Consider the following 25,485-nt stretch of genomic DNA (forward strand, 5'->3'; position numbering starts at 1 on the left):
CTTAGTCTTCTTTGCCTCATGCAAAGGCAACTCAGTTACAAGAAGAGCAGCAAGTATTGCTGATAGAAGTGTGACTGGTTGTCCCTTTGACCGAAGAATAGAGAAGGAAAATGTGGTACACTTACACAATGGAGTACTACACAGCAGAAAAAATAATGACATCCTGAATTTTGCAGATAAATGGATGGAGCTAGAAAACATCATTTTGAGTGAGGTAACACAGACCCAGAAAGACAATTATCACATGTACTCACTCATAAGTGTTTTTTAAAGATAAAGCAAAGAAAACCAGGCCACAAATCACAATCCCAGAGAACCTAGATAACAATGAGGACCCTAAGAGAGACTTACATGGATCTAATCTACATGGGGAGTAGAAAAAAGATAAGATCTTCTGAGTAAATTGGGAGCATGGGAACCTTGAGAGAGGGTTGAAGGGAAGGAGAGAGGCAGGGAGGGGAGTGGAGAAAAATTTATAGCTCAACAAAAATCAATTAAAAAAAAAGAAGTGTGACTGGTATATCTCCTGAAGACTGGCAGGACAGATCTCCCAGCACTTAGCATATGTGCAGATGTGATCATCAATGACCCTCAGTTGAGAATTCCAAAGCAAATAAGTAAATCGTACACTGGAAAATGAACAGGAGTAGTCAAGGCAGAAACGAGCTAGAAATACTGCAAACTATTAGCAGCAGCATTAAAAAGTGAATGGAGGAAATTCTGTTCAATACAATAAATACCATTTACCAAGGAAAAGGCAGTTAGCTATTAGTGCCATAAATGGCATGCAGGAGGAGTTGGAGCAGGGGTGTGTAGACATCATCTGACATTATATTAGTATGTGAAATTACAGAAAAAAGGAAAAACATGAAATTTAAAACCTTATGCATGTTGTTTAATCCTACCATTTATTTAAAGGTCAAAAGTAAGCAAACCTAACTCCCAAGCATGGAGGGAGGAATGGGGGTTAGTGGGGGAGGGGATACAAGCTGACTGGACCCTAAGGAGGCTTTTTGGGTTGTATTCAGTATCTCAAATGGGTGGCACAATTATACAAAAGTTAATGAGGCTTTGGGGCTTGTGCCATATAATGAGTGCACATCATATTTCTCAACTGAATGAAAGTAAGGACGACCAAGAGTCACAGCAAAGGTGTAAGACAGCCTTTCATTCAGGACTTAAGAAGAGAGATTTTAAAGTGTACGACAACAGATATCCTAAGACAAAACAAAATCATCCTTTATTTCTTTACAAAGACAGAAAAATCTTTCAAGGGTAAAGGGAGAATGCACTACGTTTTGTTAAATTCAATATTCTTAGAATTAGTTTTTAAAAAGACACACTTAAGTTTTATCACTTAAACAAGAGGTCAGAAATCTTTCATCTGAGAAGAGCTAATTAGCAAATGTGTGCAGTTTTATGATGGTATGGCTCCTGTCACTGAAGCTCCACTCTGCCCTGGTAGCAGAGTTCCTGGCGATGTGTGGCCGTGTGGCCATCAGTGGGTAATGGGCAAAAGGGCACAGTGTGTAGAACACTGATTCAAAGAAACAGACTCACACTTGGTCATGCAGAGAATAAATGGTTCTGGAGTGCTCACCCCTAAATGGAACATAAAACACACACACGCACACACACACATACACACACACGCACACACACACACACACACACACACAATGCATCCACCCCCCCCACACACACACACATACACACACACACGAACGCATGCTCATGACTCAGGAAAGAAAAGACTAATAATTGGTGGTTGGAGATCATTATAAAGAAGGTCTTCTGGATATAACAGAGCTGTAGCACTCATGAACCACGACATTTATGGTTGCTGGGACAACAACAACAGTTATGGTTGCTGGGACAACAATGACCTACACAAGATCAAGCTAGTTCCCATTCCAGCATGTTCAAGGGAGAGGGAAGAAGCTCTCAAAGCCCCACCCCTAGCAGAGGAGCTACTTGCAGTTGATGGCCAATGGGGAAGGGGGTCAGTTTTCATCAGCAGTGTGGCCCACAGTAGGTTGCCCATACTCCAGTGGATGGCATCATCCACCCATGCATATATGGGCAGCAATGATTGAATTCAGTGGACAATAATAGGGAAAGAAAAAGAAGGAGAAGGAAGGAGGAGACAGCATGAAGACGGGAAAGAGAGGTGGGTGAGAGGTGTCTAGGAGAAGTTGGAACAGGGAGTAGCGGTGTGACATGATTTTACAGTGTATCTATATACAAAATGATCAAAGAATTATTCCATACATGTGGATAGGAATAAATTTCAGTGTAAGGAGATCCTAAATGCAATCCCTAAGCTTACTGGGTACTCATTATTTTACCGAGATATTCTCATGAATTGTACTGTTGGCTTCATTACAATCCATAGCTTAAAGACAAGAATAGTAGTCCGGAGAAGTTCCCAAGATCATGGGCTAATAAATGTACTTCTCAAATTTAGCCCCAAAGTCTGTGAAGCTACCTACACACTGCAGGTGACATTGATGACTTTTTCCATTAATAATTTTTTGCTTGAAAGATTGCAAACAAATTTTAGAAGGATGGTAAAATATAAAAATTTCATTAACTATTGCATATTAAAAATACTCAGGCATGGTGGCACATGGCTTTAATCTCAGCGTTAGGGAAGCGGAGACAGGCAAACTTCTGTGAGTTCTAGGCCAGCCTGGTCTATATAGCTAGTGGGTTTCAGGTTAGCCAGGGATACAAACTAAAATCCTGTCTCAAAAACTTTATGTGCAAAATAAACAATAGACAGATGATTCATATTTTTTTACTTTTGCTATTTTTCAATGGAATTCAAAGTTAGGTAATCCTAAAACAACTTGTAAAAATGATACATTGACCATAATCTGTAGTCACGTGCATGGGGACAAACCTCTTGGGGCAGTAATAGGACAATATGTGCAAGAATTACTGGGGATGTCTCTGGTCATTGACCCTTCAGATTCAACATCTAAGAGTTCATTGTAAATAATTATTTTAAAATTGCATGAAATGCATCAAAATGTTAAACATCAGAAAATATGGGGGTAGGGAGAAGGGGATCTATAGGGGGTGATAGGGCACAGTGCTATTGAAGAGGAAATGGGAAAATAGGGGGGACTTTAACTGGATAGGGGAGAGATTACAAAACACTAAAAAAGATTGAAAAAGCCACAGGAAAAAACTATATTTATTTAAAAATATATATGTACTATATATGTGTTTTATGTATACATAGTTTAAATGAAGTTATAATACTTGAAGTCATAATGATCCCCCACCTAGAGGCATAAACTATCTAACATAAACTCCAGTTCCAGGCCAGGGAAATCTCTCTAGGGGTGAAAGGTCAAAGTGGTCCGAGATAGTCCCCAACAACACAGACCATTGTCATTCCTCTTGGTTGCTTATCAGACTTGGAGCTCAGACCCTTTTGCAGAAATTCACTGTGAACTTTGGACACAGGGCTTGGAGGAACCAAGCTGGAACTGTCTCCACGCTGAGGATGCGTTTGCTGGTACCGGAAGGAGCTATGCAAATCATCAAGGAAGAGAAGCAATCAATAGTCCTATCCAGTCATATGAATCACATCACAATGACCAGCCCAGCAAGATCTTGGGCTTACCCAACAGTCATCTAATTGGACTTTCATTCTGCTCAAATAGGAGGGAATTGATCCCTGATACTAGAATCCTAGCAAACTATTTATGAGTAGTGAGGTCATGGATCCAAGAGAATTGTCACTTTCCTAAATCAGGTTAATTCCCAATTGCATTCTAAACACCTATCCTTATATCTATGGATAAGTGTAGCTCTCACCCCTCATCAAAGAGGCTTCTTTTGTGCAGTAGGTGGAGACCACTGTAGAAAGCTACAGCTGGTCAAAATGTGAAGAACTCCCAGCCACAAGGTGCACAACCCCAGTTGACACATCAAAACATGACCCCCTACACTTAAAGCTCAGGGAACATCATAGAAGGGAGGCAGAAAGATTGGAAGAGTCAGAGGGCTAAAATTTTTGCTACAAGATAATGTCTTCTATATATGACAGGATAACTACATCCATGTAATCTCAAAAATATGGTCACAGAAATAAGACATGCTCAGTGACATCACCAGTTGATATTCCAATGTAGATAGGCGGAATCTCACAAGGTTCTGACCCTAAAGAGAGAGCTTCAGGAAATTAATGGCTACTAAAGAGGGAGAACTGGTCTTTAGTGATGAGTTCCCTGAGAGAATTATCCAATCCCAAGTGGTTATCTATCTATCTATCTATCTATCTATCTATCTATCTATCTATCTATCTATCTATGCATATGTGTATGTATATACATACACACATAAATTTTATATATAAATGCTAAAAGAACCCAGTACATTGTATTTATACACAAATAGTATAGCAATAATAAAGAAGAAGACATTCATGAACTTGAGAGGAAGTTGGGGAGGCACAGGAGAAATTTGAGGGAGGAGAGGACAAGGTGGAGATTATGTAAATGGAGTATTCATGGATAAAACTTCAAATTTTTTAAATTTAAACTTAAAAATAGAAAAAAAAGAAAGAAAGGAAAATAGGGTAGGGACCGCTCAGTGGTGGAGCACTTGCTTAGTGTGAGTGAGGTTCTGTGTGTGCTTAATGACCAGTACCACAAAACAAACAAAAATGGACAATGTTTATTTTGGTTAAGTATGGCCATGTCACTTCACCTCAAATTAAAACAATTGTTACTATCAGATAATGTACACACATGATAATGTTTAAAGTCAGTGAACATGGAAATATATGAATGTGTATGGCACTGATAATTATTTAAAGAAATGAACTCCATGTGACAGGATCCAGTAGGAATATACAATTGGAAACAATTATGTAAAGGTAGTAGATCTGGGTAGCTTTTCACATCTATCTGTCCATGTATCTCTAATTGCCTTTCTAAATGAGTGAACAGTGTGGAGCAGAAGGATTGGAGTCCATTGTTTCCCATCCTGCCAAGTTTGCATAAAGATGGCACTGCCTTTGACTTACCAATGAGCCACCATGTCTTATTCCCTCCTTTGATGGTTCCCCTGACACTTGACTTTCTCTCATTTAAGGGATTTACTAATTGTCGATTCATGCTTGATGCTGCAGACTTTCTTTGAATCCTGTTTTCTGTCAGATTGATAACAGATACTGAGATTCTGAAAACCAAAGGGTCTGTTGGGAAATTCGCAGGGGGAACTCACACAGATGCAAATTCCAAGATCATTAGCGCTTGAGGGAGAGTCAATGACCCTCTTGTATATTTATGGATTTTTATCTGTTTCCTAAGTAAGTACTGTTCCATTATTATTCCAAGTATGTCTCTAGTTAAAATTAGGAGGGAGATAAACAAGTCTAATTTTCATGGTACCATCTGGTCACAGGCCAATGAAGAAGCCATTAAGGCCTTTATTGCTAATCTATGCTCAGAACTGACACATCTCGTCTCTGAAAGTACTGTTTCTGAATCAATAGTTTGCCCTGGGTACAGCTTTAGGATCATAGGACAGTCAAAGTGACTCAGTGGCTAGGGCATTAAGATGGTCATTTATCAACACTCTCTTTGAGTAGATAGGAAGGAAGGAAGGAAGGAAGGAAGGAAGGAAGGAAGGAAGGAAGGAAGGAAGGAAGGAAAGAAGGAAGGAAAGAAAGAAAGAAGGAAGATAGGCAGACAGAATCAAAGATGCAGTTCATATATAAGCGAATTTGTGTGCATGCAAACATTATCCATATTGACCATGAAAAATAAAAAGATCTACATGAGAAAATGGGCTCAGTCAACCTACCATCTACCAATGGTGACTTTGGGTGACAATTCTTGGGTGGCTTCTAATGAAATCACATCAACACATGTCAGGAATCTGACCATTCATGGCGTCTCTCAAAATCTGCTGTAGACTTCAGTCAATCAATGGATCATTCTACACCTGAATGTGGAGCTTCAGACATGCCTATATTATTTTTAACACCATTATTATAGCCAATAAAGGAAAGGAAAGTCATTGATAACAGTAAAGATTTCCATGCCTATTTTGATCCTTTTTGAATGAGAAAGCACAGCATGAAAGACGGCTGCTTCCATTCATGCCCTACCCGCAGCCTCCTATATTCTTTATTATGCTTGCTCTGGAGCTGATACTTAGAGATCCTATGATATCATTTCTTGTGTTTTCACCACCACCTGAATCTCACTGTAAGCCAATGGGGATCCTTGAGAGAAGGAGGATGGAGAAAACACGAGGCCAAGATTTGACATCATGGATCTCAGTTGACTGACCTATTGTACTTGCCAATCAGAGAGCATGTCTCCAAATGCTAAAAGCTGTTATTCCAAATAATGACTCTTAAGTATCATGTATTTAAGCCAACATAGAGAAAAAGCAAAGTTTATTCGAACACAAAAAATCCACCTAAACTCCAGGCCACCCTAGGACTGAGGAATCGACCTAGGACCTCATGCAGGTTAGATAATCACCCAACCTCAAACTATATTCCTAGCCTCTTCTTGACTTTTATTTTGAGACAGTGTCTCACTAGGTTGCCAAAGCTGGATTTGAGTGTACTCTGTAACCTGGACAAGCCTTGAAGTTCATGATTCCCTTTCCTGAGTAGCTGGGATTACATCCTACACTGCCAGGTCCAGCTCCAACGCATCTAAGTTAAGGCAATAGAACAGGAATGTTTAATCATCATTATATTCCACCATTGAGCTTCAAAGCTGCTGCTATTCTTCATTGAATGAATAACAAGAAGGGAGAATGAATGAATGAATGAATGAATGAATGAACGAACAAACGAACAAGGGAGTAAATAAAAACTGGGGCTTTGCCAGTGGCAACTAATCCTTACCAACTTGATTAGGAAGTTTGTGATTTACACAGTTCAGCCTAAACGGTGACCCTAGCCTTTGAAGACACGATTTGACTGAAACACATTTAGTGAGCAATGATAACATTCAAGAATGCTGGGGATTATGCATTTCTGAGGATCTCCGTGGGGAACAAGAAATTCCGGCAACCAAAACGGGCGTTTGTGAAGTTGGGGAGAGGCAGCCAGCTCTGCACACCTCTATCAGGCCAAGCATCTGACTTCTCCTAATTACATTCTGTCCTTGTTGCATTCCTTCTCATCTCTTGCTTCTGAGTCCTGAGTTTTCCCAAAACTGCTAGGTTTGAATGATCTCAAAAATTAGACTGGGTCTATTTCCAGGGTGCCAGGGCCTGAGGCATGGACAAATCTCCTTTTACCATGGAAAAACAGAATGAAAGCACAGGCCCTTTCTCATTCTCCACCTCCACTGCTAAGTTAGCATCTGTGACACATGCCACACCACCATGCAAGAAGAAAGTGCAGTCAGTCTGGGCTTTAACGGATCTGTATCCAAATTATACTTTCAGCCATTTCCAAGCAAAACAATCTAAGACATGGGTAACCTGTGAGGGTTACAGCAGCCACATATCACAGCTAAAGCAGAGACCCCAGGAATCTTTTACACAGGCACGACCCTCAGATCTGCTGGTAGAAGCCCTATGGTTTGGAACACCTTCTTTAACCTGCTTTTTACTCTGTTGTGAGAATGCAACAACCCAATGTTTATGATACTTAGATAATTTTGTGTACACAGTGATCCCTCTGTGACTGGTACTGTCTGTGAATATGCACCAGATACTAAGGTGCTTGGGTTTTCTAAACCTTCTCACCCTCCAGTCCCTACTCCATCCCTACTTTGACAAATCTTTTCAAATAGGTTGAGGCTGTGGGCTGCCATAGGAGCTGATGAGTCATCTGGAGACATGGGGACCCATGTCAGAAAGAACTGCTGGCAGGGGAAGCCGGAGACATAAATCACATCTCATAGGCAGGAGGGAATCAGCCCCTGGCCTATGCCGGGATCCAGAGCAGGGTTAGGGATGGTTCTGAGGCTCCATTTTCACCTCCAGCATAGCTGATTGCTCATCTGGACAAACCCATCCTGCACTGCAGATGCCCGAGCTAAAAACCACATAGGTAGCCAATCAGCAAATCTTTCTGCTGTCCCTGCTTCCCCGCTGCTCCCTTTCTTTGCTCTGGACCTTTCCATCTCCTTTTCCCACTGCTTTTCTCCAATGTTCTCTTTTGCTCCCACCCTCTCCCTTCTTTTTTCTTTTTTTCTTTCTATTTCCCCATTATGAACCCGTGCTCTCCTCCCTTCCCCCACCTGTCTGGCCCTTCTTTCTCCTCTTTCTGCTGCCCTGCTTAACAGAGCCGGTTGTTCTCTAGTTTCTGACCTTCTTTCCCTGTGGTCTCTGCTACGTCACTTAAGTGTGGAGAAGTGGTTATTGGATTCTAGGCACCCCCTCAGCCTCCACGCATCACGCCATCCTTCCTTTGCACATATCTCCGTAAGTGGGATGAGGCTTTAGACAATCCAGACCAGGGGTCATCAAACTTATTCTGTGAAAGGCTAAAGAACAAAGGTGTACAACTCTACAGGGCAGAGTTTCCATTGAAGCTGCTCAGTCTTGCTATTGTAGTGTGAAGAATACTGAATCTAACACCTGATGCACAGGTATAGTATTGGCACCCAATAGCACTTCATTTTTACAAAGAGACAATGGAAGGACTTGGCCATGGGCATTTCCTAACCTGGTCAAGGCCAGAAGAGGCACAAGTTTCAGCAGTATATTCCCAATTTCCAGTTGCCTGGAAGGACCATGATTTCTGATTTTCATGGTTGCTAGTTATGGAGGAACACTCAGATCTCCGTCTAAAGTTTAAAGAGAATTTGGAAAACAAGGCTTGGTTGATACAATACATGAAATGCATGCATATGTGCACACACAGAAATTATGAAGGAAACATTCATGCGTTTTTATTCTTAGCGATTGCAGGGATGAATTTGGCAGAAAACACAGTGGGAGTTCGACCCAGTTTAGCAGAAAGTCTGTCTAAAATGAAACTGCACAGATCATCCCCAGCCCTTGTTCTGATGATGTCACAGCAATGAACAAAACCACACACCAGTGAGGTAAGAGAGAGATCAAGGGCGGGGTACAGCAGCTCTATCTCATGAACCCTTCCTTGGCACAGAGACTGAAGTGAATTGTTGTGGGATATTGTGGGAGATTTGCACGGGACCTGTGAAGTGAGATCAATAGAACTGATTTCTGAAAGTGAAAAAGGAAGCAGGAGGAGCTAGAGAAGGTAAGCGCATGCGTATGCTTGAGGACTTGGTGTGGGCCTGCCTGTCGCCCCATTAGTGACGCCTCGCCTGAGAAGAACCAGAAGAGCTCTCTGTTCACTTGCCTGCCCTATCTGTTCACACTACGCTTTGGGAGGGAAGGGACTGAAAACAGCATGGTTCTTTATACTGGTGGTTTATTGATCCTAAGTGGGCTGCTGGCTGCTCCAAACTTCAATGCCAAATGTGCCCCTTACCCCTTGCTCTTGTCACAGACACCAAGTCTTCCTCCAAAGTAACAAGGCAAGGGGTCACCACATGGCTTCTTTCCCCTCTGTTTTGTTTGGCACATGTTTGGGCTAGGAGGCAGGAAACCACGGTTTTAGTCTAAACTCTGCCACTCTCATACAGCCATAGGTAAGGCCATGCCTTGTCTTTCTTGGCTTTAGAGTCCTAGGCATGAGACAACTGTCAACAATTGATAAGCCTCTTCAGTTATAAAAGCCAGGGAATGCACAATTATCAAGATAACTGTGTTGGGAAGATGAAATAAATCAGGGATATTTGACATTATTGTGCACAGATAACACAGGGGAGGGATGCTCCTGCCTTACAGTCAATGCAGGGGTTCCAGAGGACTGGGACATTGGGCTGTGGCTCAATGATTACCTTCCACATTCTTTCCTTACAAGCACTTGCTATGATTTGAACATAAGATGTTCATAAGCTCAGGTGCTTGAAACTTGGCTCCTGACTGGTGGTCCCACTGTGGGTGGCTGCAGGTCCTTTAAGAGGCGGGGCCTGGGTGCCAGAAGCAGGCAGTCTGCACTTGCCTGAACATTTAGTCTTTAAGCAATTCTGATTTAAAGATGAGGAAACTGGGACTCAGACAAATTAATTTGCTCAACATTGATTGCAAGGCTTGGAGGGTTTCGGCCAAGCTCTACTTCAGCCTTCAATTTGTTCTCTTCTGGGGGCACTCAGATAAGAGGAAGCTGCCACACATCCTCACTGATACCAGGTTTTCCCTGCCACAGTGGTCTAACTCCTCTCAAGTCAAAACACATCTGTCTTCCCCGAAGTTGCTTGTTGTCAGGTATTGGTCATAGGAACTATGAATAATATGAGCATCCAATTTCTTTCCTTGAAAAAGAAAACACTTATTGATTAGAGGAAATTTTTGGTAGATCAAACAAGCCCTGCAAACATATCTTATACCATCTCACTGAGTGGATCTAGTGAGCACCTGACGTGCAGAGGTCATCTGTGAGTTCAGAGGAAAGGCAGGGAAGCACAGCACACATGAACGGAAGAGTTGTCCACCCTCAAGGGATTCAGAACCAGGTCTCTCGCGGGGCCAGAGAGCATGAAGAGGTCTCAAAGAACAACACATAAAGTATGTGCCAGGCAATGAGCTAGTCTTTCTGAGATTACCCTGGTGTGTGTGTGTGTGTGTGTGTGTGTGTGTGTGTGTGTACTTGCATGCCACAACAGCCACTGCTATGTCTCTCCTCTCTCCCAGTACTCAGGTTACTGCAAGTATGGCTTCACCCAGCCATTTGTGTGTGGGTGGTGTGGGGGGAGTGGGAGTGTGGGTGTGGGAGTGTGGGTGTGGGAGTGTGGGTGTGGGAGTGTGGGTGTGGGAGTGTGGGTGTGGGGGTGTGGGTGTGGGGGTGTGGGTGTGGGGAGTGTGGGTGTGGAGGAGTGGGTGTGTGCGGGGGTGTTGGTGTGTGGGTATGTGGATTATAGCCAGGTCCTCGAGCTTGCACAAGTGTTCCCGCCACTGTGCTGCCTCTCTAGCCACTACTTCTGAAAACGCAGGCATTCGTTGCTATAAACTGCCCCTCTATGCTGCTTTGGCTGTGTTCATGGACTTTGTAAACTCTTCTTATTTGTCCTGAGTAAAGGAACTCAAAATTGTCCTTTTAAACATCAGTGTTGACTCACTGAATTAGTTTATACTTGTTTAACTTTGAACCTTTAAACGACTCAAATTTAAGGATGAGGAAACCGGCACTCAGGTTCCAGGGCTGGGGAATTACAGAGCCTTCACCATTTCTCCTCTGCTTTGCTTGCACTGCTGAGTCCCACAGGGTGCTGGGAGCTCAGCGCTCAGCAAGTTGAAAGGAGAGGTACCTGCCTTTAAGGGAGTCTTTCTGGGGAGCAGAAGGCTGAAGAATGGGACTGCATTCCAATCTATAAGCAGGGTCAGAGGAGAGTAAAAGGAACTCCATTTTCCAAGGAGGCAGTGTCAAAGAGTCTATGCTTGCCTAAAAATCTAAATGGCATCGTGAGCAATAGGTAGGGGTGGAGGATATGCAGAGGCTGCCTTTGCCCACGTGTCCACATCTTTCTGAGCCAGCCAAGGCAACAACCTGAAAAGACCTCTGTGTTAGTCCTCAGAGTGGAGGCATGTGTGGTCATTACCAGTCACACCACAGGGTGTCCAGCTCCACCCAAGGAAATTAAGCTTCGAAGTTAGATCGGGGTACTATCGAAGATATTAGTAGCTCATCCAGTGGCCCAGAGCAATTTATGAAAGTCCTAATTAGCTACAAAAAGAACATCTCTAGTTACAGGAACACTCTGCACTCCAGCTGGCAACAGGGAGTCCCTAACTGTCAAAAGCACCCCACCATGTCCTTCAAAGGAGGACTAGCTGACAAACACGGAATGAGGATGTCAACAGTAAACCACTTAGGGCAGTGGTTCTCAGCCTGTGGGTCATGGCCCTCTGGGGGTCACATATCAGATATACTGCTTATCAGATATTTGCATTATGATTCATAAAAGCAAAATTACAGTTATGAAGCAATAACTAATTTTATAGTTGGGGTCAGCACAGCATGAGGAGCTGTATTAAAAGGGTGGTGGCATTGGGAAGGCTAAGAACTTTTTATTCAGCCCGCTCCCCTTTACTGTGTCCTTACTTCAGGATTTCTGAGCACCAATATGATGACTTACCCAAAACTCTAGGACAGAATTTCTGTAGAACCCTACAGCAATTACTCATTTAAATTACTAATACAGAACATTGCTGTGGTCCCCTCAATTCGTGTACAATTTTAAAACAACTTCCACAAAGCTGCCAAACAAAAGTGCAGGGTGTTCAGTGCATATGCATATATTTCATAGATGATAACTATTATATATGTTTAAATGACAAGGATCATTTGTTAAGCCTGGGAGAGTTCCAGAAAACTTCATTGATTTGGTCACAACTTTTATATGTTATTGTTTGTGTGTGCATGTATTTGCATGTTCACACCTGTGTGGTTTCATGTGTGCATGCACATTTGTGGGTATGAGTATGAAGGTAAGAGTTCAACCTTGGTGTTCTTCAGATGCCATCCACATTGTATTTTGTAACTGAGACCTGAAGATCTTCAATTAGCTAGGGTGGCTTATCATTGAGTTGCAGGGTCTGCATCTCAACCCCGCAGCACTGGGCTCACAAGCTCATGCCACCATGATTGGCTTTTTACATGGACACTAGGGATTCAATTCAAACCTGCATGCCTGCTCACCACAGACTTTATTGACTAAGCCATTCCCCAGACCTTGTTTATACAAATACATAAACAACAGAAATGTATCATATCTTCCAAGTATTTCTCATAAAATTTTATTTTATGTACCTAAATATGGCATAATGTGATAGATTATACCATAGAAATAATGTATAAAACCTATGATGATATATTAACATGATGATTAGTATTTTTATTTTTATTTCTTTGGTGGACTTAATGTGTACTGGGGATGAGCAACACATTTCTGAGTTTAAGTAGGAATCCACAAGTCTGAAAATAGTAAAATGCAAACAAGTATAAATAAACATTAAATGTTTCCTGAGGAAATAAAATACTGTTAGCTAAGGTTATACTGTTATACTAAGGCTGCTGTGGTCAGGATGTTTTATTTCTATTTATATGCATATGTTTCTTCATGTGGATATGTGCTTACGTGTGGTGGCAGGAGCCAAAAGAAGCCATCAAAGTCATTGGTCCTGAGTTACAGGCGGTTGTGAGCTGCAGAACGTGGCTGCTGAAAATTGAACTCTGGTCCTCTGCTTGAACAGTATTTCACTGAGCCATCTCTCTAGCCTGGTCCAGATGTCTTACAGAAGTGGTTCCCAACCTTCCTAACAGTACAAAATTTTAATATAGTTCATTGTGTTGTGCTGACCCCAACCATAAAATTATTTCATTGCTACTTCACAACTGGAATTTTGCTGCTGCTGTGAATCTTAATATAAATACCTGTTTTCTGATGCTCTTTGTAAGTCATGACTCACAGATCAAGAATCATTGTTTCAAGTGAAATAAGACCATAATGGTGCAAATAAACTTGGCTGAGTTTTTTCATCTATAATAATCTACACAAGGTGTTGGCCATAGCCTCACTGCTTGGGAGATGATTAAAAATGCTGTGTCTCAGGCCTTATTCAGTGAAATCTTTGCTCTAAAAATGACTCCTGGGTGATTATTTTAAAATCTGAGCCTCACTTTCCTATACTGCAAATGCATAGATAAGATGTACTCCATAACAGTCTATAGTGTTATCAGAGTATATCTGATGTGCTTGGCATGATGCTGAACCATCCACTAGGGCCTTGAATAACAGCTCTCTCCCATATTCTAAGCACCATTTGCTTACAATAATATATATTCTCATGCCCTTGAGTCTTACTTTCTCTTTGGTTTTCCTGGGAACGTAACCCATGGTCTTGCATGCCACTGTCCTACACCTAAATCCCTTGGTTTCTTCTTGCCTCAACATCCTCAAGGCTGGGATTGTTGGTGTGCTTCATTGTGTATGGCCTCTCAATGTCTTTTTTACTGGTCTTGTACACCAGAGAGTTTTGACCTCTATAATATTCCCTGTCCTTCCAAATCTCAGAATCATGATGAAAATCACGAAACTCATGAGTCATATAAGCACCAAGAGGTCCCTTGCTCACATCCACTTTGAAGCCAGAAAGGCCGTTCTTACTGTGGAAGGCTCAGTGAGCTGCTGTGCTCAGTTATGTCATCTTTCGGGTGCCGGGGGGATACTGAACACCCAGAAATTTACTAGCTGCTTGGTCAGTACAGCTTCGAGACTCCTATGAACTCTGCTCTGTGTCTTTCTTTGTCTAAAATCTCACTACTCCGTGTTTCTTCATGACTTAATCTTCCCAATCATTCTCATTTAAATCTAGTGTTCCATAGATGTTTGACGAATCTCTTATCTAGCCAATATGTCCAATAATACATGTTTGTAGATGAATTATTGTAAATATGTTTCTATTTTAAATGTATACATTATCAACCACCTGTGAGTGCTGTGAAGAAAAGAAAAAAAGACCCTTGTCTTGGATCGGCAGTGATATTCCTCAATAGATGCTCTGTATTGGTAGTGATGGGATCAAAAGGCACTTAGGAACTTTTTGACCTAGGAACTAAAGATCCTATGGCATATCCCACTGATCCAAAGGGGACATGAACAGACAAGAGAAAGGAGGCAAGGACCTACTGGAGTCCTGTGCATCTCTAGACATAGATCAGTAGCTTTCTTCCTAGGGAGGTGACTGGTAGATTTTATGTAAGAGATCAGCCTATAACCAAACACTTCACTCAGAGGTTATATTTACACAGCCCATTAGTAATTTTTTAAATACTTTTGACACTCATTAGACTCATAATCGTCCACTGGAGCTACTCTATAACAAGAGATAAACACTCCATTCTAAAGGATGAATAATAATTAGGTACTGCTTGGCACTGTGCTCTTTACAGGTCTAATTTTAGAGCATAATTAATCCTGCTGAAACTGCATAAGATAAGTGAAATATTTATGCAGCTGTGTTAATTCATGTATTTACTCCTAGAGAGACATTCAGAATTGGACATGGCTTTCCGGGAAGATTATCTTAAGATGCCCCCTGGAGCAACATCATTTTCTCTCCCATGTCTTTGCTTCCAGATGGCCTCTGAAGATGAAACTGAAAAGACACATTTCCCAACCCGAGCAGTGTGACTGGGAAAGCAATGATCCAGGACACAAACTATCTATAAGAACCCAATGTTCTATATGTGAGTATCTCCAGCCAGGACGTAAACTATCTATAAAAACACAATGCTCTTCAGGTGGTGTTGGCATTGCACGCCTTTAATCCCAGTACTCAGGAGGCAGAGGCAGGCGGATCTTTGTGAGTTCAAGGCCAGCCTGGTCTACAAGAGCTAGTTACAGGTCATCTAGGACTGTTACACAGAGAACCACTGTCTCAGAAAAACAATGAATAAAATAACAAAAACCCCACAATGCTCTATATATGAGCATCTTGAGCAAAGACATAAGCTATAAAAACCTAATGCTCTATATGTAAGCATCTAGAGCCAGGAAATAAACTGTCTGTAAGAACTCAATGCTTGCAAGCATCCCAAGCCAGGACAAAAACTAACTATAAGAACCCAGTGCTCTGTATGTAAGCATCTAGAGCCAGGACATAAATTTTAAGAACTCATTGCTCTATATTTAAGCATCTCAAAATGCTGCAAGGAAGATGATTCCTTGTTTAGTACCACCAGATTGTTTCTGGGATGTAACCTAACTGTATTATTGCAAATATATCACTGACTGAGTTGCACTGAACATAAACATCATACACGGATGGATGGTGATGGTAGATAAGGAAAAAATGCTGAGGAGAAAGATGGTGATGATTGTGGTGATAGAAATGAAGGTGATGAACATGGTGATGTCAATGGTGATGGTGATTATGGGAACCAACGGTCCCATGGTGCTTGTGTTTCTGATCCTAATTCTGGGGGTAGATGATGGTGGCAATGCAAATGGTGATGGAGGTCTGGTGATCATAATTATTTGGAGGCTGATGGTGTTGATGGTAGCAATGTGGTAATAATAATGAAGATGAAAGTGGTGGTGATTTTGCTGCTGGTGCTGATGCAATTAGAATTATGACAGTGATGATGGTGATGATGATGATGATGATAGTGTTGATACTCGTGCTATTGGTAGTGAAGATGGTGGAGGGTAATGGTGGTGATGTTGATAGTGATAATGATGTGGACATTGGTGGTTGATGATGCCAGTGGTGGTAGTGATGATGGCAATGCTAAAGAAGAATATTTTGGCTATACTGACTGTGATGATTATATTATGAAAACAATGATGCTGATTATAATAACAATAGAGAGGATGGAAATGACAGCTTTTGTTTTTAAAGCACATTATGTTGCAAGTTGTGTGCTAAGCTAAGATCTTTACTGTATCCCCTCATTCCATTTTCCCATCTTATCATGTAAATATATCTGTACCTAGACACAAATGAGTAACTGAGGATAAGAGGTAATTTTATAGAAGCATTTGTAAGAAGAGCAAACGCAGATTTAGTTAGGATATGCACTGAGTCACTTCTTCCTGGAGTGCCTATTAATCAATCAACTTTGTCAGACATCTTAGAAAAATAAAAAGGATGGGATTTTTGCTTAACTGGGGGCTTTCTAGATTAAATTCCATGAAGTAGAGCTATCACCACTTACAGACAAAGGAAGTCACAAGCCCCATGAACTTCAGTTTCTGCCTTTGTGAAGTAGGAATGAAGCGGTTGTTCTGAGATAAACTAAAAAAAAAATCTACATGACCAAGCTTGCTGGCTGGCAAACCCTGTTCTCTACAGATGTCAGCAGTTTCACAACAGATGCTACAGAGAGACAATGGCGAACAGGGACAGGTTAAAGCTCCATCATTTGACAGACACCCATCACATTCAAGCATCTCCTGTCAAATGAAATATACTCTGACACCAAGCACTCATCCATACATGTCCTTATACACTCAACCCTTCATTGATCAATTGCCTGTTACATTCAGGATTCTGTGGGGATGAGGTCAGCCTGTGAAGAGGAATGGAAAAATTGTCACCAAAGCTCCACGGCCATCACAGTGTCATTCCCCTTGTCCTTTCTCTTCCCATAAAGAAACATGTCCAATAAGTTGGGTTTGGGGTTTGTCATCTTCCTTGTTTTGGATAGGAGACTATTAGAATACAATCACAGAACCAAGCAGAACCATCACATGTCCATTCACATCAAAAAAAAAATTCACATCATTTGGGAAGAAAATACCTTCTTCAAGGTGACTAGTAACAGCCTGCTTGAAGCCCATAACCAACATGAATGTGGCAGAGGTCACACACTTGACTCATTGACCTGATCTCCATCAAACTCATCCAACCCTGAATCTGGGTTTGTCTACTCCATTTGCACCCTTATCAGCAGAGTAAAGGCATCTTGCTGTGTGCCTCTGGGATTTCACAGCAACAGCAAAACAACATAGCCACAAATCACAGTTACACAACACAGAACATGACCAGTGATCCGAGGAAGAAACAAATGCCCTATAGGGAATCCTGAGAACCAGATGGCCTTATTTGAGAGGTAAATACAAAACACAGTTAGAATGTTTGATGACACTGTAAAAATTAAGGATTTAATTCTGTGAACTGAGAAAGAAGGAAAGCTACAAAGAGTTATAAACTTCATTTGAACCCACACCAACATGTACATAAACCTTTGCTCATTTCAATATCATGTTTGACTACTGTGGTTGCTGTATTTTATCCTCTCGGCTATACAGAGAATGGCACAGTCTGTAATGTATCTGACTATAGCCTCCTTCCATTTTTGAGTGGGGCTCCTAACCCACACCCTGAGCTTTTGTGTCTCGCACTGAGGGAGAAGCAGCCTGTGCTCTAAGTCTGCATTCTACTTCCTGTCTTTGCATCAGCCACTCAGACAAAAACTATGGCTCAGAGGGCAGGCCATTCAAAGCCATCTCATCATGCTAAGAGACGTGGTGAGATCACCAGCTGCTGTGGTAGATGTGAAATGTACATGCCATGTTCATGTCTATCAACCCTGGGGCCCCATCTGGTACCACTGTTACCAGGGGAGGTTGTGGATCTTCTAGACGGTGGAACTTTGCTGCAGGAAATGAGTCACGGAGCACTCCACTTCCTGGTCCCTCTCTGCTTCCTGTGTGTAGATGCAATGTGCCAAGTCTCCGAATTCTGCTGCCACAATGGGCCCTAAGCTGCTTATTGTCTGATGTCTGAACACAACAGTGAGAAAAGTGATTAAGACAGCAGACACAGCAGAGAAGGGCAGGCTGGAGAAAATACAGTGTAGGCCCAGGTAGCCCACTGGGCAGTGTGGATGAAAACTGCCCCCATGGCATCAGGCTGTAAACCTGTGAGAGGAGGGACTGTAGTGAGTTTGCATGTTAAGCAACAGAAAAGTGGAATGCTTTTAGAAACCATGGGGTCTTCCTTTTCTAGAGATATTCTTTTTTTTTTTTATTCCTCCAAAAGAGATTGAGAACCACCACGTTAGTCGAACCTGACTAACTCGGCAGTCATTGTTCTTTGGTCCAGAGAAGTCTTCCTTTAATCCAAAACCTATGAAGAATGCTTCCCGACTTTGACATGTAGGGAACAGACATCAGGCCTTAGAGAGGGTGCTGGTTAATTCTGCTAACTAGACTCTGCCTAGAATCACCTGAGAAGAGGGTTTCAGCTGAAGAATCGTCTTGATCAGTTGTCCTGTAGGCATGCCTGTGCGGGGTTGTCCTGAGGTTAATTAAGGTCGGAAGACTCACCCAAGAATGTGAGTAGTACTATTTCATGAATACAGTCCTGAGCTCTGAGTGGAGAAAACTGGCTTAGCATAAGCAACCAGCAAGCCAGGATGGAATATCCTCTCTCTGCTCTTTGATGTAACTGGTTCCTCGAGCTCCTGCTTGGTCCCCCCAGTGATGAACTGCAATGTGGAATAGTGAGTCAAATAAGCCTTATCCTTCTTTATATTGCTTTTGGTCATGGTGTTTCGTCCCAGCAACAGAAATGGAGCTGGAATGTTATGGTTTGGATCTTAAATGCCCCAGCCCCCAAAGTCTTCCCTTGAATGCTTGGATCCTTATGCAACTGTTTTTTGAGACAGGCATTCTGGGAAGTGTTTGATCCTAACAATAGCTCATCAACCCATTTACGGATGCATACGTTAATGGAGTCCTGGGAGATGATGGAAAACTTGAGACATGATGCCTGCTGGAAGAACTGGGTCACCGGAGACGTGCCCTTGAGGGCTGCACACTGTCCTACCCCCATTGCTACAGCTCGATCATCAGAGGCTCAGCAGTTCTCCTCACATTCCACCATTCCACCACAGGCCTACAAGCGTCTGGACCGTAGAGGGAAGCTTCAGAAATCACAAGACAAAATAATCTTTTTCTCCTTTATGTTGCTTATTCTGGGTAGGTATTTTGTCATAGCAATGAAAAACTGACTCACGCCGCAATTGGGTTCTGTAATGCTGTGCAGCAGTGGTCCCAAACCTAGCCTAAGTTTGGGATCACAAAAATCTGCATTCTATAGCACAAGGAGACTGGCCTGGGTATTTGAATGGATTTTCTGACATTCTTCATTCTGAGCAAGTACAAGGTTCTGCAGGGTCTTACTTACCGTCACCAACAAACTGCAGCAGAGCCAGGTCAATCTGCCTCTTCCAGGGTGAGCCCTTCTGGAGGGCAATTCCGTAGCCCGTGGTGGCAAAGATGTACCCACTCCCAATAGTCACCAGCTTACAGCCTTCATCCCTCCCAGCCTTGTAGTTCAAGACGGCTGCGTCATAGATGAAAGCGTCCAACTTCCTGAAATGACAAGACACCAGGGAGTCATAGGGTGGCTAGGTGCTATCTCAGGGCCCTGTTCTCCCAGCCAACGCCAGCACCTCACACAGTGGAGGGGGTGACTCATGGTTGCTCCAGTCCCTTGTCATAAAAGGATCTATTTTTAATGAGGATATAAAAGCAAGAACCTTTCCTTTTCAACTTTCAAGAGGCAGCTAAATTAAGACACGAAGAATCCATATACCCAAGTGAGTAAACAGGCAGGTTTTTTGTTTGCTAAGTGTTTGTCCTTAGCACCTCCCAGCAGTGGGGAAATGGTGGCCTGTTTAAAAGGTTTGCCTCAGAACACCAGAAACCTCCAAGGGGCAGTAGAACTAGGTGGTGGCATGCAAGCAGTGAGGAGGAATTAATCAGGAATGCAGCCTTGGGTTTAAAGATGAGCACGAAAACATTTGCTGTTTATGTTACAAAGTCATTACATGGTAACATTTAAACACTCAAATCATATAGAAATTTATTTAAATGATTAAAATTATATAAGCAATTAAATAAGTAAGTTATAAAACCCTATAACCCATAATCTGTAACTATGAGGTGGCCTCTATCAGTATATTGATTGGTAGTCTTCTGAAGTTTGTACATGTGCATGGAATAGGAAACCTTTTTATGTAAAGACAAGATGAATAGTTGAGGTTTTGTGAACCATATAATCTTGGGTGAAACTGTAATTTTGCTGTGGTGGGGTGTTATGGATTAATTATCCCTCTTTCCATGAAAAAAAATAGTTGAAGTCCCAACTCTATGTATGCAATCTGTTTCGAAATATAGTCATTGTGGCTGTAACCAGTTAAAGATAAGGTCATACTGAGTGGGTCCCTAATCTCTCTCTCTCTCTCTCTCTCTCTCTCTCTCTCTCTCTCTCTCTCTCTCTCACACACACACACACACACACACACACACACACACACACACACACACAGAGAGAGAGAGAGAGAGAGAGAGAGAGAGAGAACGAGCTAGGAGCCGGTGACCAATGAGACCCTTAAAACAGCAATTTCCACCTCACTAGCAGAGGTAGCACAGACCTGCCAACACCCCACTACCAAACTCTGAACCTTTATAACTTTAGGGCAACAAATTTCTGTTGTTTAAGTCTGTAGTTCAGGCTACTTCCTTGGTGTAACCCAGGAAACCACAGAGTTCCCAAACAATCAGGTAACACAGAATGAATGAGCTCAGTTCTGTTCCACTGGAAATTCTTTCCAGGGCTGGCTGTTCATCCACTGTAGTTTACCCCCCTTATCTCATCCCCCCTCCATGGATTGTGCCAAGCTACATCACAGAGTGCTTTCTTTTCTCATTTCACACCTGCAAGCATATCTCCACATCAATAAAAGCAGTGTTTTCTTCTGATAAGTTCACTTTTATTGCAATATTGCATCAAATCACCATGCAGTTCAAAACTGGAGCCACAATCATCACTTCATATGTCCTATGTGACACCCCCACACTCACCATTTCCCAATGACAAGTATCATTGCATCTTATGAATGATGTGGCTGAACCCAATAATTACCTAGAACCGTATTAGTGAGCATACTCTTAATTTCAAAAATTTGATGTTATCTGAAAGGGCCAAAACTGCTACCCTGGAGTGCAGGAATGGACATTTCCATTCTAAAACAAGTAAGAAAGCAACATCAGAGATTTTTCAGCTTCTGCCACAGTCTCCACCTCATTGTCTTTCTCTCTCTAACGAGGGACCATAAAACATTCAAGCCGAGAAAAATAAAAGTGGCAGCAGAAGATGTAGTGGTCTGCACTCTGTCAGAGGCAGCTGCCGGAGGACTCCCTCTGGGAACACAACTCTTCGCCAGCTTTAGAGGTGTCTTCATCATTTCTGTGTTCCCTGCTTCCATTATGGTGCTTGTAATGATTACAGGTGAGGCAATGCTAAGGGGCTTATCTAACTTATAGAAAGACTCCAAAACTTCTATCCCAAACACTAGGCATTAATCTTTGGCCATTCTCAAAAGAGATCAGAGCATCCAGTCATCATCAGCAGCAGCAGCAGCAGCAGCAACAGCAGCAAGAAGCTGGGTATGGCCAGTGGTACAGGCAAACCAGAGATGCCTTTCTAAAATGCAGCCTTGCTGGTGCAGCCTTTCTAAAATGCCAGCTACATGGGAATGGTAGGGACAATGGGTGGAGAGTTAGAGAAGACATGAGGTCGCAGCAACTCCCTACATTGGTGGCTGCTTGCACACCACTTGCAGAAGACTGGCCTATCCACATTCCATCACAAGGGGATGGGGACTTAGATTCCTCAGTAATGTAGTCACTGGTCAAGTAAATATTCATTTACCCAACCCACGTTCATGCAAGCAACCCTTAATCAAACGCAGTGGGTCACAGGAAAAGGCATGGAAACAGGAGGAGCTTGCTGGAAGGAAGAATAGAGTTCAGGAGAGGATAGGGACTAAGGAAGGATAATGAGGGATATAATTAATTAAAGACTATATATATTTATATACACATATATGATTTTTAATATACATATATGTATACAAAAAAGGAAAGGTTCAATGCCATTCATAGTGTAGTACCAGAGCACTGGATAGATAGATAAAACATATGTGAGTTCTAGGTTGGGCTTGGATGAAGGCATGGCCTCAGGGTGAACAGACATATCTGAGTCCTAGGCTGGAACTCGATGAAGGCACGGCCCTGGGAAAGCCACTTCTTCCTTTTGGATACTGGGCATCTCAGCTGTGAGGTGAGGGGTCATGGTGTTCTGCTGAGACTCTGGGACATCCTAGGATTCTGTAAGCTGAGGGTCACCTCCCGGGACTCTCAAAAAGGAAGTCTGATATGGGATACTGTGTCTGTGGTGTTTCTCCTCTCTATGCAGCTGAGGTACTTGCAATGTCAACACTTCACGTCCCACAGTTGCCATGGAGATACTGAGAACCTTGGTTTTATAAAGACTTTCTAAGACTCAGAGAACTCCCTCAATTCCTCAAGAAATAACCATAAACACACATCTTCAGACTTACATACATACAGAAGAGTCCAGCCGTCAGGCAATCTATTGCTACCCCTGGCATCTGGCATCTCCTCCTACTCTCATTCCCCTTTAATACACTATTGGGATGGAAATCCAGAGACAAGCCTGGCAATCATGCAAGAGTTGTTCAACAGCCACTTCAGTTGGTATTGTCAGGACCGGGCACAGAAATGTACAAATTGGTTCCATATTTTATGACACATGTTCTGCTGAGCAACAGTCAGATGAAGAGAGAGGAAAATAGTAGGAAGATTCATGGCAGGAATATGTTTGGTCCTGACAGAAGCAGGTACGCACTGGATGGCTGGAGGGGCCAAAGGAACATACCTCAGGGCTGCAGCCACAGGGAGCCACAGATGGAGCCTGTCCTTCCTGGTCCACTCTGATCCTGGGGCCACAACCCAGCAGTGCTAACACAAGCAGGGCTCACATTAGAAACTAGGGCTGCAGGAAGTATATCTGTGTGTGTGTGTCCCTCTGTCTCTGTCTCTGTCACACACACACACACACACACACACACACACACACACACACACACACACACCGGTGCTCCCAGACCACTGGGATCTAGACACAAATGGACACAGACACCTGCATGTTCAAAACAATATTCTTGGTACCAGAGAGATGGCTCAATGGGCAATAACACTTTCTGTACTAACATAAAGACCCAAGTTTAAATCCTCAGTATAACATAAAAAGCCAGGTATGTCTACACATGTACCTATAACCCCAGCACTGCGGAAGAAAGGGACAAGAGGGTCACTGAGGACTGTTGGCTGCCAACTTAGCTCCAGGCTCAGAGGAGACCTTGTCTCAATGAAATAAGATGGAGAGTAATAAAGCAGGACACACAAATGTCCTTCTCTGATTACTGCACATGCATGTACACACACAGCACACACACGCACATGCAAACACCACACACATACACCATACACAGACACCACACACACTCTTTCTTGTACACAGCAAATAAAAGCAAACCACTGTTTACACACAGCACTTGGAATGTGTCAGTCCCCTTGAGACATCACAATTGCCCAGGAGACAGATGACATCATTCTCTTCTTTTCTATTTTGTCTACAAGCATAGAAGCTTCTAGAAAGCTAAGACAGTCTTGGATGCAACCGTGGTAATCCAGATTCTGCACTACAGCACTCCCCGGAAGAGCACTGTTTGTGGGAGCTATGTGCAGCCATGCAAATGTCCTGCTCTGTGGTCTCCTGTGTGTGTGTGTGGCGGGGTTGGAGGTGGCCTTCGAACTGCACTTAATGCAGCCAGCTAGGGAACTGAGTTTGCAATTTCACTGAACTGCACTGATTCAGATATTTATAAAATGGCTCAATATGGCTGAGGGCCGCAGACATCCTGTATGGGCAAGGAGAAGGCTGGGTAGCCAGACTCTGGGTTCTCCTCTTTGCTCATACTCCAAAAGTTCTACTTGTTTTCTGTTTCCAATCAAAAACAGTACTGTTGTTAAATGGAAAAACCTTACATTTCCACCGTGAGAGAAAACGATCTTTGTAAGCTGGAGACTTTGGACGCTGCACCTGTATTTCGGAGACTAGGGTTTTGTTTTGTTGTGTGTTGGGTTGGTTTTTTTTTCTCTCTGAAAAAAAGGAGCTGACAGTATCTGCCCTCAGAGGACTGTTGGGAACAAAGTGATGTTATGTAAGTAAAGCCCGTGCAATGGCCGGCTTATAGCAAATGCTTAAAATGCATAAATGCACTCAGCTAAATTCAGTTTATGGCGAAAGGCCCCACAAATTTTATGTACCCTCTGTAATAAGTCCATTTCCAAATACTTTGCCTGAGCTGTCTTCTTTTATCTTTTCCCATTATTATTTTTCTACTCATGTACAAACAGACACATTTTTTGAGAGGCTACAACAGCCAAGGCTCTCAATGCGGAAGGATGAGTGAATTCTCCTGTTGGGTGTGTTGCTAGTTGTCTGATTGGGAAGCTGAGGCAGTGAGTGGAAACTGGGCTGGAGATCATCACCCAACTTCTAAGTGTCCAAAGCTAGATTGGGTTTAGGAGAATGCCAAGGCCACAGAGCCCTTAGGACTTAATGACTAGGAGGGTACAGTTCTTTGGACTACTCAGGAAATTCAGATTAGGATTTAACACTGTAAACCAAGCCAGATACAAAAGAAAAAGCAGGGACAGGGCAAAGCACTAAGAGCTTAAAGACATCTGGTGCGTAATTTAGCTTTCATCTGTTCCCCAGAAGACACTCAGCATGCAGGTCAGGAGATACCTGCATGGAACACTCTTCCTGGATTTAATATATCCTAAACGCTTGGGTGGCTATTTGCTGATGGACACAAACTCTTTTTAGAAACAAAGGTTGATGAAGAGAATGAGAGCCCACAAAGGTCTGAGGATTTCAGCTCTGACTGCAGGAGACAAGAGTGATGGTTCTGGCTGCAGCTGGGTAATTGGCAGTGCTGAGATCCGACCATCACAGAGCAAAGGCCAGCCCTGGAGGCCTCCATCCTTCAGAACTAACCATCCACGT

The 25,485-nt window shown here is 42.6% G+C and overlaps 1 protein-coding gene across 1 annotated transcript in view; it reads right to left on the reverse strand.

Annotated features, from left to right (window-relative positions):
- Grin2a (glutamate ionotropic receptor NMDA type subunit 2A) overlaps positions 1 to 25,485 on the reverse strand; it is a 419,855-nt gene that overhangs the window by 29,037 nt on the left and 365,333 nt on the right. The window contains exon 10 of the mRNA XM_048433182.3: positions 19,726 to 19,913. Within this exon, the coding sequence (XP_048289139.3) occupies positions 19,726 to 19,913 (188 nt within the window). The remainder of the gene's footprint in view (positions 1 to 19,725; positions 19,914 to 25,485) is intronic.

Source organism: Myodes glareolus, chromosome 9 (assembly GCF_982192425.1).
Source record: "Myodes glareolus chromosome 9, mMyoGla1.1, whole genome shotgun sequence".
NCBI lineage: Eukaryota > Metazoa > Chordata > Mammalia > Rodentia > Cricetidae > Myodes > Myodes glareolus.